Source organism: Rhododendron vialii, chromosome 4a (genome assembly GCF_030253575.1).
Source record: "Rhododendron vialii isolate Sample 1 chromosome 4a, ASM3025357v1".
NCBI classification, from domain to species: Eukaryota; Viridiplantae; Streptophyta; class Magnoliopsida; order Ericales; family Ericaceae; genus Rhododendron; species Rhododendron vialii.
Window position 1 is genome coordinate 29,598,488 of NC_080560.1, and position 14,140 is coordinate 29,612,627.

The 14,140-nt window shown below is 38.9% G+C and overlaps 2 protein-coding genes across 3 annotated transcripts; one reads left to right on the forward strand and one right to left on the reverse strand.

Moving 5' to 3' along the window:
* The first annotated feature begins 767 nt into the window (after positions 1-767).
* LOC131324690 (carotene epsilon-monooxygenase, chloroplastic) lies at positions 768-7,534 on the forward strand. 2 transcript variants are annotated; one of them, XM_058356767.1, is made up of 9 exons: positions 768-1,399; positions 2,574-2,870; positions 2,959-3,156; positions 4,535-4,636; positions 5,229-5,369; positions 5,503-5,559; positions 6,209-6,291; positions 6,415-6,577; positions 7,297-7,534. In XM_058356767.1, the coding sequence occupies exons 1-9, from the start codon at positions 887-889 to the stop codon at positions 7,360-7,362; spliced, it is 1,620 nt and encodes a 539-aa protein (XP_058212750.1). In that variant the 5' UTR covers positions 768-886; the 3' UTR covers positions 7,363-7,534. The 2 variants fall into 2 exon arrangements, with proteins under 2 accessions (XP_058212750.1, XP_058212749.1); XM_058356766.1 differs by having other exon boundaries at positions 769-1,399; positions 5,452-5,559.
* Positions 7,535-8,767: 1,233 nt separating this feature from the next.
* On the reverse strand, positions 8,768-10,377 carry LOC131324692 (UDP-glycosyltransferase 73D1). Its single transcript, XM_058356768.1, has one exon. It carries the CDS (start codon positions 10,375-10,377, stop codon positions 8,875-8,877), a length of 1,503 nt encoding a protein of 500 aa, XP_058212751.1. The 3' UTR covers positions 8,768-8,874.
* Between the last annotated feature and the right edge of the window lie 3,763 nt (positions 10,378-14,140).

The window sequence follows — 14,140 nt, forward strand, 5'->3', positions numbered from 1 at the left end:
AGTACCGAGCTATAAAGGTTAAGTTGAATTATTTTCAAACTTAGGAATAAAACAAAATCAATTTTTAAGAATTTAGGAATTCTTTATTTTATTTAAAAAAAACTATTTTAAAATTCAGAAGCCAACAAAATGAGGATGGGTGTGTGCGGTGCACCCAATGGACAACACACGTGTTGTGCATGCAATATGGGGCCAACCCCGGATCTCATTATTTGATTTGAACCATTCATTTTATTTTATTCGTCTCGTTGAATACTTAAAAGCACATAAAAATTGAAGTTGATTGAACATCGATTTCTTTGTTTTTAGAATGCATTTTTCTTTGGAAAAAAAAACAGGTAAAGAAACAATTGTTAGGTGAATTTGTTTTACAAAATTGTAAGTTAATTGCTCATCGATCAAATGGTTACCCATGTACAATTAATCTGAATTTTTACGTAGGCTACATACTCAATCAGATGAACAAAATAAACTGTTTAAATCAAATAATGAGATCCAAATGGGCCTGTACTATGCATTGGTGGACATTACGCACCTCTCACAGAATCGAATGTAATTTTGTTTACCTTTTTTAAAAGAGGGGTGGATATTATTCTCCTAATTGGTTGAAATACAGTGAATTCCACTACAATGTGATATCATGTTTATCATGCAATATACTTTTTGATAAACATAATATCACTTTGTATTGAAATCCACGTCATTTCAATTGGGTGAAACTCCACAAAATCACGATAGAATATATGCAAACGTAATCATCCACAGGAAGTTGCAGTAGCGGAACAGTCCGAACGGCACTCTTCCATACCTAATTAATATCCGTTGTATATATAGCCCAAAAAAAACAGAAACGCTCTGCTCTCAGTTCATCATCGTCTTCAAGAACATGCCGTTCACACTCTCACTCTCTCCTTTCTCTCTCCACACAAACCACCGCCACCTAACCCGTATCAAGAAACCCGCCACCACCGCTACTTTCTCCATTAAATCCTCCATTGAGAAACCCTCCACACCAAACCCCAACAGACCCACAACCACCACCAACAACAACAACAAACCCACCTCGTGGGTAAGCCCAGATTGGCTCACAACCCTAACCCAGTCCCTATCCATATCCAAGAAAGACGACTCCAACATACCCATTGCCAGTGCCAAGCTAGACGACGTTTCTGACCTCTTGGGCGGTGCCCTTTTCCTCCCCCTGTTCAAATGGATGAAGGAATACGGGCCCATTTACCGGCTCGCCGCCGGGCCGAGGAATTTCGTGGTAGTCAGTGACCCTGCTATTGCCAAGCATGTGTTGAGGAACTATGGGAAGTACTCTAAAGGGCTTGTTTCTGAGGTCTCTGAGTTTCTGTTTGGGTCAGGGTTTGCCATTGCTGAAGGCCAGCTTTGGACGGTAATGCCTCGAATTTTGGTTTGGAAAATTCTATTCTTGTTGATTTTTTTAATAAAGCTTATGGAAAAGAATGAGGTAGCAATGTCATTTTTATGTTTAAATGCTATGTAGCCACTTTATTTTGGATAGAAATTGTAGATACTTTTTATGTTATAGCGTTAGTATATCAGTAATTAAATTCATGAAGGGTTCAAATTATTCCTATTAAATAGTCATTTCATTTGTCTTGGTAAAGGTCCTCGGTTCAAACTATAAAAAAATAATTAATTTGAATTATGCTGATGGAATTATGGTGTTAAACCACTTCTTATTTTGATTTGGTATCTGATTCAATGGACAATGTAGGTCTTTTTAGTTAAAATCGTTTGTTCGTAAATATAGGGGATAATTGCTATATTTATGGCATATGTTGGCGATTCAATTTTGGTTGTCGGTTTGGTGTGGCAAATTTGCATATGTTTCACATATACCAATATTCAGTTGAAGATGTAGTAAGTTGATAGCTTTATATATTAGACTACACGAAAGAAGTGGGGGTGTTGGTGCTAATATTGGTCCTTTAATGTTGGTGAAGTGCAACAATGTGTAGTTAGCTGTGAATATGAATTCCATTCGAATATCGATTCCCCTATGTGCCTATTCTCCATAAGTGAGCCCTGTTTGTCATGTTAGGGTGCGTAGTGGCATCACAATGACTCAATGACTGGACAGGTTCTTCTGATAATGCAAATGTTAACATTGAGAAACCATCAGTTTCTTTGTCATGTTGAAAAATTGAAGTGTCCGTCTACCATTGAATTAATACCCAAACTTGTGATGTTTACCATAGTGGCTGCAGTCATGATCCAAGTTCATACTTGAATTGCCATGGACCATGGTGATTGCCAAGGTCCTTTAAAATTCCAGGAAAGCTGGATACTTCGTTGGCTGATGGTGCTTGAATATTTCGTTCTGGCTACTTGGAAATGTTGTTTAATGTATATCAGGCAACATATATAGATAGATTGCATTTTTTAGGTTAGTTTCCCCAGCCATAAATTAAATTGACCTGGTTTAATGTCCTTAGAGCACGTTTATTGCGCATTTTTAAGTTTGAATCAGTCACCGTCTGAAGTTCCATATGTGCCATCTACTTTTATTACAGCCTTTGAGTGTAAGGTCTAAGTTGTGATAGGTGAGGCGCAGGGCAGTTGTTCCGTCCCTTCACAAGACCTACTTGTCGGTAATAGTTGATCGGGTATTTTGCAAATGTGCTGAGAGATTGGTGGAGAAGCTCAAAGCTAATGCACTTAATGGCTCTTATGTGAACATGGAAGAAAACTTTTCTCAATTAACTCTTGATGTTATTGGTTTAGCGGTGTTCAACTACAATTTCGACTCCCTTAATTGTGATAGTCCAGTTATTGAAGCTGTTTACACAGCACTAAAGGAAGCAGAAGCTCGTTCTACTGATTTGCTACCATATTGGAAGGCAAGTCCTTAATATTGCATCCTTGTCTTGCTTTTTCTGACCTCTTTCATTTTATGACTATGAAAGGACTCATTTCTTTTCTACGCAGATCGACGCTTTGTGTAAAATAATCCCAAGACAAATAAAAGCTGAAAAAGCAGTTAAATTGATCAGAAAGACAGTTGAGGAACTCATTGCCAAGTGCAAAGAGATTGTGGAAGCTGAGGGCGAAAGGATCAATGATGAGGAGTATATAAACGATGCTGATCCAAGCATACTCCGGTTCTTGCTTGCGAGCAGAGAGGAGGTCTGCAAATGCTTTATGCTTCTTGTGTAAGAACTATGACATGTTTTTCCTGTAAAATTGATAATTAATGGCTTAAAAGTTCACAATGCACAAATCCCCAAAGTTTTAGGCCGACTGGGATGCCTATAAATCATATGGTAATCCTAGGTGTTGGCTTCTACCCAATTTATGATTTGTTCAAGCAAAGAAAGGCTATGTTTCCTATGTCACTGGTCTAAAAAACAAAGACATTTGCAAGAGGGTGATGTGTCTATAATTAGCAAAATAAAAGTGTCGATCCCCACACATGTCGAACACTCTTTTGCGACGTGGCGGGCACTTTGTTATGATCAACAATTCTTAGACACTTGCTAAATGCAATAATAAAAGATTTTGGAATTTGACATCTCACTAAGGTGTACAATGTTGAAGAAATACTTATAACCAAAGTTTCTAGAGGCGAAAACACAAAGCAAGGTGGTTGACCGCTCATGAGGTGGCGTAAGCCTCAAGGCATCCAAAGGGTTGTAAGCCTCAAGCCGTCCAAAGAGTTATAAGCCTCAAGGCGTCAAGACATAAGCCTTTGGAGTTTTTAGTTTTTGGTTATAAAAATTAAAATTTAATTATAAATGGTATCAAAAAAGGGGATAGTATTTACACCATACAAAGGGCAAAAGAGCCTGTTAAGAGAATAACAACATAGTGCATTAATATATGCAACCTTTACCGACTCTTCTGTTACCAAAAGAAAAGAACCTACTCTTCTGATATGTTCGCCTCCGTCATTTTGGCAAAAAAGGTGTGAAAAGTGTCCACCTCCGTATGCGTTGATGGATGGGCGAACGCCTTTGTGGTTCCTTGCTTATAAATCAAAGCCCAAGAGTGTTTTGATACGTGCCTTGCCTCAAGGTGAGTACCATAATTGCCTTTGGAAACACTGATTATGACTTATCAAAGTTAAATTATTAACTATCATTAAATTTGAAGAGACCTTTCTAAGGACATCTTTGACGATTCCTAGATTCGCCATGTTTTTTTTTCTAATTGTTTATTTCTCTAGTCCCATATCAATCTGGATTCCTCATAACTTATTCTATTGAATCTATTGTTTGATTTGGATGTAAAATTATGGTAGTGTATATACAAAACAATATGCATTCGTGTGTGTGTGTGTGTATATATATTTGAAGATACTCCAACATGTCCGTGTCATACATTTTTTATAGTAATTACATTTCAACGTGTCTGTATTTGTGTTGTCTCTGTGTCCGGTGTCTGTATTTGTGCTTCTTAGTTGCTGGTATCATTTTTAAGCATGCGTTTATGATTACAGATTAGTTTATTTAAATACTCTTCTTTCTCCTGCGCGAAATGCCAATAAGATATGTCTTTGTTGCAGGTTTCAAGTGTACAATTACGAGATGACCTTTTGTCAATGTTAGTTGCTGGGCATGAGACAACTGGTTCAGTGTTGACTTGGACAACGTATCTTTTAAGCAAGGTACTGTATCTCATACTCCCCGTGTTATCTTAACGGCCAGTGTTTCCTTTTTCTGTGTTTACTTTAGAAGATTCTACTACTTTTGAGGGTTCTCTTGCTATTCATTCAATGGCTGATGGTCTTAGGTCAATTGAACAAGAGGTTACTGGTTTATTTAGTAACCACCCTCCATTATTTTCGACAAGTGCTTTATCACAGGATTGTAGTCATCTACTTTCAGTGTGTACCACATGAGCTAAAACCTCAATTAACTATAAACCTGAAAGCGGCCCAACAAATTTGCTGTGGCTTGTAGGTTGAAAATGTCACCACATGTATACTGTAACAGAGGTGGAAATCTATTTGATGTAAAAAAGACAGCCACAGCCTTTTTTTATGAAGGTTTAATTTCTTTTTGTGTTCTGTTTTTTGAGAGTTCAAGTTTTTTGGGAGTTCACGATATCATTTTCTAATGTCATTAATTGTTTGGCTTCTAACCTTCAAGTTTGTAGCCGAATAACTTATCAGAAAAAAAAAAGTTTGTAGCCGAATAAGTTCCTATGTAGCATGTTCTTCAATTGCTTTCTGTTGTTCCTAAAATGTGCACACGCAGGACCCCTTGGCCTTATCAAAAGTGCAAGAAGAAGTTGACCGAGTTTTAAAGGGCAGGCCTCCAACCTATGAAGACATTAAGAATCTCAAGTTCTTGACTTGTTGCATAAATGAGTCACTTCGTCTCTACCCACATCCTCCAGTAAGTTGCAATTCGTGTATTGACATGAGAAAAGTCTTTTCTTTTTCTGTTAAATTTCCCTGGAAAACCTGATTTTTGCCAGGTTTTATTACGGAGAGCTCAAATTCCTGATGTGCTTCCCGGAAATTACAAGGTTAATGCTGGTCAGGACATAATGATTTCAGTTTATAACATCCATCATTCGCCTCAGGTATCACCTTAATTTCTTAGCTTCTCACATTAATATTTTATTTCAATTGCACAAATAAGTAAGAAAGGGACTTATGTTGTGTTATTCAATATGTAGTGTTTTCCATATGTGTTTGCTTGTTTCGCATGTAAATCAAAGTTCCTTTTCAAAAGTGAAGAGAAGAACTGAAATTACCCATAGTAGGCTTGATGCAGCAGGACTGTTCTCTCCCTCCATCTCTCTCACACTTGCCATCCTGTATGAGCCCTCCAATACCCATTTCCTGATATTTGCGTCCATCACACTATGATTATCATACTTGTTTCACATATTTCCGTTCAACTAATTAGTGGAGTCCCTTTCTTCTCTTTGTATAATGAAGTGAAAATTTAAAAAACCCATCATTAAGAAACATTCATTAACTGTATCAAAGTTCAATTGCTTACACAAATGGGGGCAAGATAATATAAAATTTAACACCTCTCCTATTCTCTGATATGTATTGCGTGTATCTTCATCTTGTGTAAAATGTTCTATTCCAAATTTTGTTGGCGTCGGTTTAAAGTGGTAAACAAAAATTACAGTGTCCATAGTGTCCATTTTATTTTGATTGCACTATCATTTCTACATTAAGTGGTTCCTTCCGCTTCATTCTCTGCATTTGTAACAGGTCTGGGAGAAAGCTGAAGTGTTTGAACCAGAAAGATTTGACCTGGACGGTCCTTTGCCTAATGAGTCTAATACTGATTTCAGGTAATCATTTGAAATAAATGTTTCTCTTTCTTTGGCTTACAGGTTCTGCAAACCGAAATGCATGATTTGTGATTACTGATCTTTTTTCTCATCAATTTTTATTCTATATGGAAAACTACGCAGATTCATCCCATTTAGTGGAGGACCACGTAAATGCGTTGGGGATCAGTTTGCTATGCTAGAAGCCATTGTGGCTCTTGCAATCTTTCTGCAACACATGGATTTTGAGTTGGTTCCAGACCAGAACATTGGCATGACTACTGGAGCCACTATTCACACAGCAAATGTACTTTTCTCATTCTATAACATTTATGATTAACTGCACGAGTTCTCATTTTACTGCTTAACCTAGATTTCCAAAGAGAATGATTAATTTCAACTCAGTGTCGTATAGCGTTATAGGAAGAAACCATGAGAGCTTCGGTGATTAATTGCTGGTAAATTTAGTGCCCTTATTGGATATGAATACAGTTTTGGCAAGGAAAAAAAGGTCGCTCAGCAGAGTGGATCAAAATTTAGCTCCAAATTTATTCCTGGTATGGGCATTTAAACAAATAGAAAAGGGTGACTGTTGAAGATTTACTCCAATAGGATTGGTACCATGCACACAGGAACAGAAGCTTGTAAATCCGTGGCTTCCCATTTTAATTGTTTTGCAAACTCCAGGATTCTATAACGATAATAAAGCATAACTTCAAAATGATCAAAGTAAATGTACTGAAAAGTGAATCTCTGTACAGATATGAGAAGAATAAAGTTGCACCTAATTCTGATCACAAATGATCCAAAGAATTTCCTAATCAGTATGCTTTGCATCCTAGTGTTTGTTGTTGGTTCCATTTTAAGAAATTCTGCAGCTTATGCAACAAAATAATGTACAGTAGCAGTTCATTGGCAAGGAAAGAGGGAATGGAAAAAGACAAACTGAATGTTCCATGCAGAAATTTCGATGTAGAAATTCTCTGTATACTTTCTGTTTGTGCTAATTTTACGATATTTTTGCAGGGTTTGTTCATGAAATTGAGCCAAAGGAAAACTAAATCTGCATTGGCATTATCATCGTCTCGGTGAGCTTGTGTATTTTTATATGCAGTAGAAACCAACAATTAGAAATTGTATCTAACTGTTACTCGGCAAGGTTGTGATTTTTTAAATTACCACTTGAAAGATGGTTGGCTGATGGAAAAATTCGTTATGAGAACAATTCTTTACAGATGTCAAAGAAATAATGCTCCTATGACTACATTCTTGTATTCTCATGCAAGTTTTATGCACTAAATTTTTATTGCATTCTCATGCAACCTCTGTTTGTTTGATTTGTTTGGCTGTTGATAGCATTTGAATTTACAGTATTAACAATGTGTTCAAGAGATCAGTTGTTTACAGATGTCGAAGAAATCTCTTATGACTATATTCTTGCATTCTCATGCAACTTTTATGCATTATGTTTCTATTGCATTCTCCTGCAACCTTGGTTTGTTTTTAATTTGGCTTTTGATAGCATTTGAACTTGCAGTATTAACGTACTTTATCACATAAAGTAGCACAGTTTGGAGAATTTAGTCAAAAAACCATTTGGTGACCATTGAAATGGTGGTGATTTCATTTCCATATACGTGGGCATTCTGGAGGTGCAGAACCCGGACATAGGTGTGGGACTGAGTTATATCATTTCCATAGGTGTGGGACTGATTTATATCATCCCAGATTAAGAGGCCCTTCCCATCTCACCTATTAAACAACAGTGCAACACTGTAGGGCCTCTATCCCAGGCACTAGAGCATCTGCACAAAAATAGTGACTAGCTACTTCAACCAAGCCCGAAATAAAGACTTGGATTTCTATCTCCATGTTTGGACAGTTCTTCAGTGCCAACACTTTATCCTTGGCACCTTTTGTCATACGCCGAGGCTATCTGCTTCTATTTTCTGTTTTGGGACCATTGGTCCATTGTGCCTCTAGGATCGCATGGGTGGCCCATACCTTGGATCGCATAGGATGTGACTGGAAGTGGCAACGGAAAGGGAAGTGGAGGATCATAGAAGCTCCTCCTGGGAGCACTGGGGAGTGTTTACAAAGAATTTATAAAAACTTTAAATTACATCCAAGAAAATATCATAGATCGTAATTCTTATCAACAATATTGTTTTAGCGAGTACAAGTTTTTGAGTATATTTTAGTTAATATTTTTCTGGTAGATATCTTATTGTTACTTTGTATTTTCGCTTGCTTGGTATATTTTTACTTCTGTTTTTTGGGATTTATATGCTTAAGAAGTTCTATCCTAGTTGGGAGCAGGCTTCTTTCTTGATGGCAGCGAGGTTCCATCAAGAGCCCGATTTTGGAGCATGGGAGCGAGGCCCATACACACCCAAAGCTCACTACATGGGAGGTGTAGAGCTTGGACGAGGCTTGTGCGCAAGACTACAGAAAAGGAACAGTGGAACACCTTGTGTGGTAAGAAAGGAGAGTTGCATTTGATAGCGAAAATGAGATGTTTAATTCACGAAAAGATGTGGTTACAATGCTTTAAGAATGCAGAGAGTTGTTATTACACAGTGCTAAAAATGCATTGGTAGAAGACTAGTTAAAGTCGTGGGGATGGCTCATCTTCATGGCCCTAGATCTAATCTCCTTAGTTATGTCTTTGATCAAGACTGACATGTTGATGTGAGCAGATCCTCCTTCTTCCATGGCCCTCCTTGCTATTCCTCCAAGCTCTTGTGCTCTATTTCTTCTGCTTTCTCCTTCTTCATCCCCTCCCATTAGCATCTCTATCGCCTTCTTAACATCTTCTCTCCTGACCAATACCCCAACTTTCTCTTCATCCCCCCATCTAACAGCAACTTCAACGCCTACTCGAACCCCAATCCTCAAAATCTCAACGACTAGTTTCTCGTTGAAGAACTGTTCTGCAAACATAGGCCATGTTATCATTGGCACACCAGAGCACACACCTTCTATGGTAGAGTTCCAACCACAGTGGGTTAAGAACCCTTTGATTGCTGGGTGGGACAGAATAAGAAGTTGAGGGGCCCAACCTTTGATCAGAAGTCCCCTTCCTTGGATTCTCTCCTCAAATTTCTCTTCTAACAACCATTTCTCTAGCTCTGAAAATCTTTCCCCTGTTTTTATCACCCAAATAAATGGGTGGTTTGATGCTTCTAAGCCCAGCCCGAGCTCTATCAATTGCGATGGGACAAGGCGGCATTGGCTACCAAGGCAAGCATAAAGAACAGATTCTTCTTTCATCGAGTCAAGCCATGCCATGCATGTTTTCTCACCAATTGAGGCATTATTCCCTCTCTCGAACTTGTCCGAAGTTTCCTTGTTACACAGGGAAACTGGTCCAATACACCACACCTCTTTTTGTGTAGCCTTCCTGTACGCCTCTACACAGTCGTCCTCCAACTCACTGAAAGTATTTACCACAACCCCATAAGCTGTTTCTTCGGCCTCTCTCATTTGGTCTCGAATGATATCCAAGTCCGGGAGAGAAACAAATGCTCCTGGCAACTGGGCTTTTGTTATTTCAACCCTTTTTGGCATTCCGGGCACTAGAAAACGTTCTGAGTCTGAATTGACGGAACGGTGAGAATTATGTAGCTTAACGTTATGAGAGCTTAAAAGTGAGAAGCAACACATCCCATGGAAGACTAGCCTTGGGATGTTGAACTTTTGGGCTGTCTTTGACGTCCAGTAGAGGCACTTGTCTGAAACTATGCAGCTTGGTGGCAGCTTTTGCTTTTCCAGATATTTCTCTAACGGTTGTTGTAGCTTATCCATGGCACTATAAAAGTTCTTGATTAAGTGTCGCGAAGGTACGGAATCGAGGTTTTCACATCCCGGAGGGAGCCCCATTTCTTGGCCTGGAAATGGGATTTCGAGGAGTTGTATCGGAAGCCCTGAGTTTATAGCGCGATGAATGGTTGACCCGAATCTGGACGCGTTGTGAGGGGTTGTGACCAAGGTGGTTATAACACCGTTCCCGGCAAAAAACCTGGCCATGTCTATCATGGGGATCATGTGTCCTTGTGCTAGTAATGGAACAAACACAAAGTGGAGCTGGTTTGAGGATGATGCCATTGGTGTGGAACTGGTTGGTTTGATGTCGGATGATAGATTCAGGGGACTTATAAGGTGGTGGCGGTAATAGCACACAATCTGTTTTTTCCAATTTACCGGCCTTGACTTAGACTAGTTCAATAAGCAAATACTACCAACTTGTAAAATAACGTACCAATGTGGTATTATATAGAGATTTTCAACCGTCACATGGAGCTCCCCGCAAGGACCGCAACAGCCTGGACTGTAGCTGTCTCCTTCTTATCTATAACGGGGATCTTCTTCTGACCCTTCCCTTGACTCGGTCTGGTTTCTATTGCTGGGAAACTGGTTTGGTATTGTCAGAATTTATAATAGTAGCAGCTTGATGAAATGACCATGGTATGCATTTTCTTGGATATTATGGTAAGGCCCCGTTGTGTTGCTCGTAAAGGAAAGAAAATTACGGGAATATCTAACTTTTTCTGTTTTATTCGTATTTATTCACTTAGGAAGAACCTCTTCTTTAATAATTTCAAGAGAATTTGTTTTAATCCTCACAAGTTGTCTTTGTTGGAGGAATCACTTTTTTTTTTTACTAACTAGTTCCTACACAAATTACTACATACTGTCTAAATTTTCTACTTCCTGCTAGCATATGTCCAACTTGCTTTCTTGATTTCACTCTATTTCCTTCAGCAATAATTTTTCTTTCTTCAAATTATTTGATTGTGCTTCATGATTGGCAAGTATAATATCAAGCTTATAAAACGATTCTTAAGTTTTATTACTTGGGGTCTATTATATGAATTCGTTTTTTTCTATTGAACTTTGACGAGGGTATATACTCCGAACAGATGGTCACCCTCCGATATACTTCAATGTCGATATTGTGTCGGTGATTCAATAAATTTAGGCCCATGCCTTACCAAATAAAAAATAAGAAGGCGACACATTTTTGGCCGAAAGACTAGAACAGCTGAGTCAAACATGTTATATCACACAAGTCACTGCTAGCGTGCCAATTGGGCCGACCTTTGTATATTTCTGACTGCAAATGAACATTTCGTGGAGAATTCACACACCAAATGACGGGGTCTTTTTTTGGCACTTTCATTGCACACCGAAACAATAGAGTCTTGCTACTGACACAGCAAGTCTGTGCACAGATTACGTTGTGGGGCCCACTAAGGGTTTCATACAAACAATCCGATCCGTTAATTATGTTTAAAATACTTTTTTAAGGGCCTCCGCAAAAAATTAGCTCAATCCGATACGTATAATTGTTTGATCTAATCATCTAACTTTTCATTCAGGTTTTTAGAGAATGAAAAGTTAGACGATTAGATCAAGTACTTATAGGTATCGGATTGAGCTAATTTTAAGCGAGGGCCCTTGAAAAAATGTTTTAAACATAATGAACGGCTTGGATCACTTGTGTGGGACCCGTAGTAAGCTCCACATAGCAATTTGTGCACGATCTGTGCACAGATTTGCTGTGTCCACAGACTTTCTGGAAACAATATTCATACCGACATCAATTCCAGCTTATTTTATTTTATTTTAAGTCGTCAACATCATATCATATCAAAACTCTAGAGGCAATACAATTTTTCATCACAAGATATATGAGTAAACCAAAACTACCAAGACGCAAGCACCTACTGCAAAAGCAGGCTTACAAGAACGTTACACGTAAGAACCAGTTACAGAAAAGATAGTAGAGAATCTTACAAAGACACCCAGCTCAAACTCCAGAACGAAAAGTGAAAACGGGGCTCCATCAACCACCAGTCGCGAGACTCGCTCCACGACTCCAGGACGACCTTGAGTGACAAACCATTGTCGACTACACGGTAGAGAAGATGGAGAGGGTGCGAGTAGGGGACGTGGTGGAGTCGCACAGCCGCATGGAAGCTGTTGACAGGGGAGGAAGGGGGTTAAAGTGATGAAAAGAGGGATAAAACTCTCCGATCGGGATTCGGAGAGAGGAGAGACCCCTGAGGGGTAGTCACCCTCCCCTCCCCCGCCTCTAAAGGGTCGAAATCCTGGGGCCGGGGAGGGGAGTAACAGAGGTGAGACAGCTAGGGTTTCTTTTCTAGGGTTTTTTTAGAGAGAGGGGACATCAACCACATCAATTCCAGCTATTCTACCACTTTTTCTCGTTTTGGACCCATTTTCGTTTTGTCCGTTAGAATTTTGGACCCAATTTTAGAAGTTCGAAAAATCCAATTTGGGTAGGATTTCCCTCGGGAACTGATTGGCAGAACAAAGGCCAAAGGTTCTCGACCCAATAACCAAGCGATAAGATTGATTAATTGATTTTAATTCGGGTTATTTACAGGTATATACTCCTATCACACTCCTACGTGTAGTTCATTGATGGCAAGTGGGAACGATAGCATGTTGGTATGTATACTCCAAGAGTAATTATTCATCGTGTGCTCTGATTGATACCATATCATCATATGAAGGAAAAAAAAAAAAAAAAAAGGAAAAACCATTTGCACCAGGCGCACCACGTTGTCCCTTGTCACCTTTCTAAGTCAAGTAATGGTGACTCAACGTTGACTCGAGCTTCAAAACATGTTGACGAAGACCTTCCAACCGAGGGTTCGGTCAATAGAGGCACTCACAACCATTTAACGTTATCCCTTCACTTTCATTGGGTGGTTGAAAGACAAAAGTGATCACCTACATTGTGTAGTGGTGATATTTCATTTGCAGGGAATATTGCATAAAAATCTCACATGGTACTCCATACCTAACACTAATAATTAGTTGTTTTCTATTCATTTACTAATTACACCTAACACTACTGACTTTTGTCAAACAAAAAATATAGGTCATTGTTGTGTTTTGTTAGAAGTGGAATTTGTGGTGGCTCAATTGTTCGTCGTAATCTTCAATCGTATCATTATTATTTGTACGTAATGGGCTTTATGGTGAGTGGAGGACATGCAATGCAAGTGGAAAATATTCGGCGAATCTTATCTCATGGCTATGGATGAACTTTGTGGGATTCTGAAACCCATATTCACGCCAAACCTGGTTATAATTGTCCGTATTCCGGGTCAAGTTGTTGTTTTTTTTTTTTGCAATGCAGGGTGTTTTGGGTCAGCTTGCGCGAACCTCAGACTAATCCCTACAGCCTCTCCCACAGTCGTTTCACATGCTGACGCGTGGAGGTGAGGTGCTCCCAAGAGTTGTTAGTAAAGAGAATAGAACTTGAAACCTTAAAATAGAGCAAACACCTAAGTACCATCCCAAGACCACTTGGCCAATCCCTTGGTGTTATTCCGGCTCTAGTTATACAGTTCATGACGCATAACTTGGGCCAACAGAGTTTTTAGACCGACCACAATTTCCAGTAAACTAGGGGTGTGAAATGCGGATTATAATGAAAGTCTGTAAAAATGTTTAAGATGATTCGTGCATAGTAAGCATAATCCAAAGGAATTTGTGACTGAAAGTATATATAATCATAATCCAAAAGACTCCTCCAGCTAGCGTTGATTTTTTGGATTTATATTCTCTAGTTCATTTGTGATAATGCAAGTCGTCAGAATTCATATTCAATATTAGCGTCTAATGTATTGATGAGCCACCCAAAAAACGCCCATGCAGCTCGCAGATTGGCAAAAGACATGGTTTTGAAGGCGATAGGTCATTTGGAAAACCGAGTAGACTGTTCCTTGGTCTTACCAGCATGGATGAAGTCAATGGAGAGAAGAGCTACCCAATGATTTCAAAAGGAAAAATTTATATAAATGGTCCTCATAGTTTCATCCGAGTCTCATTTTCA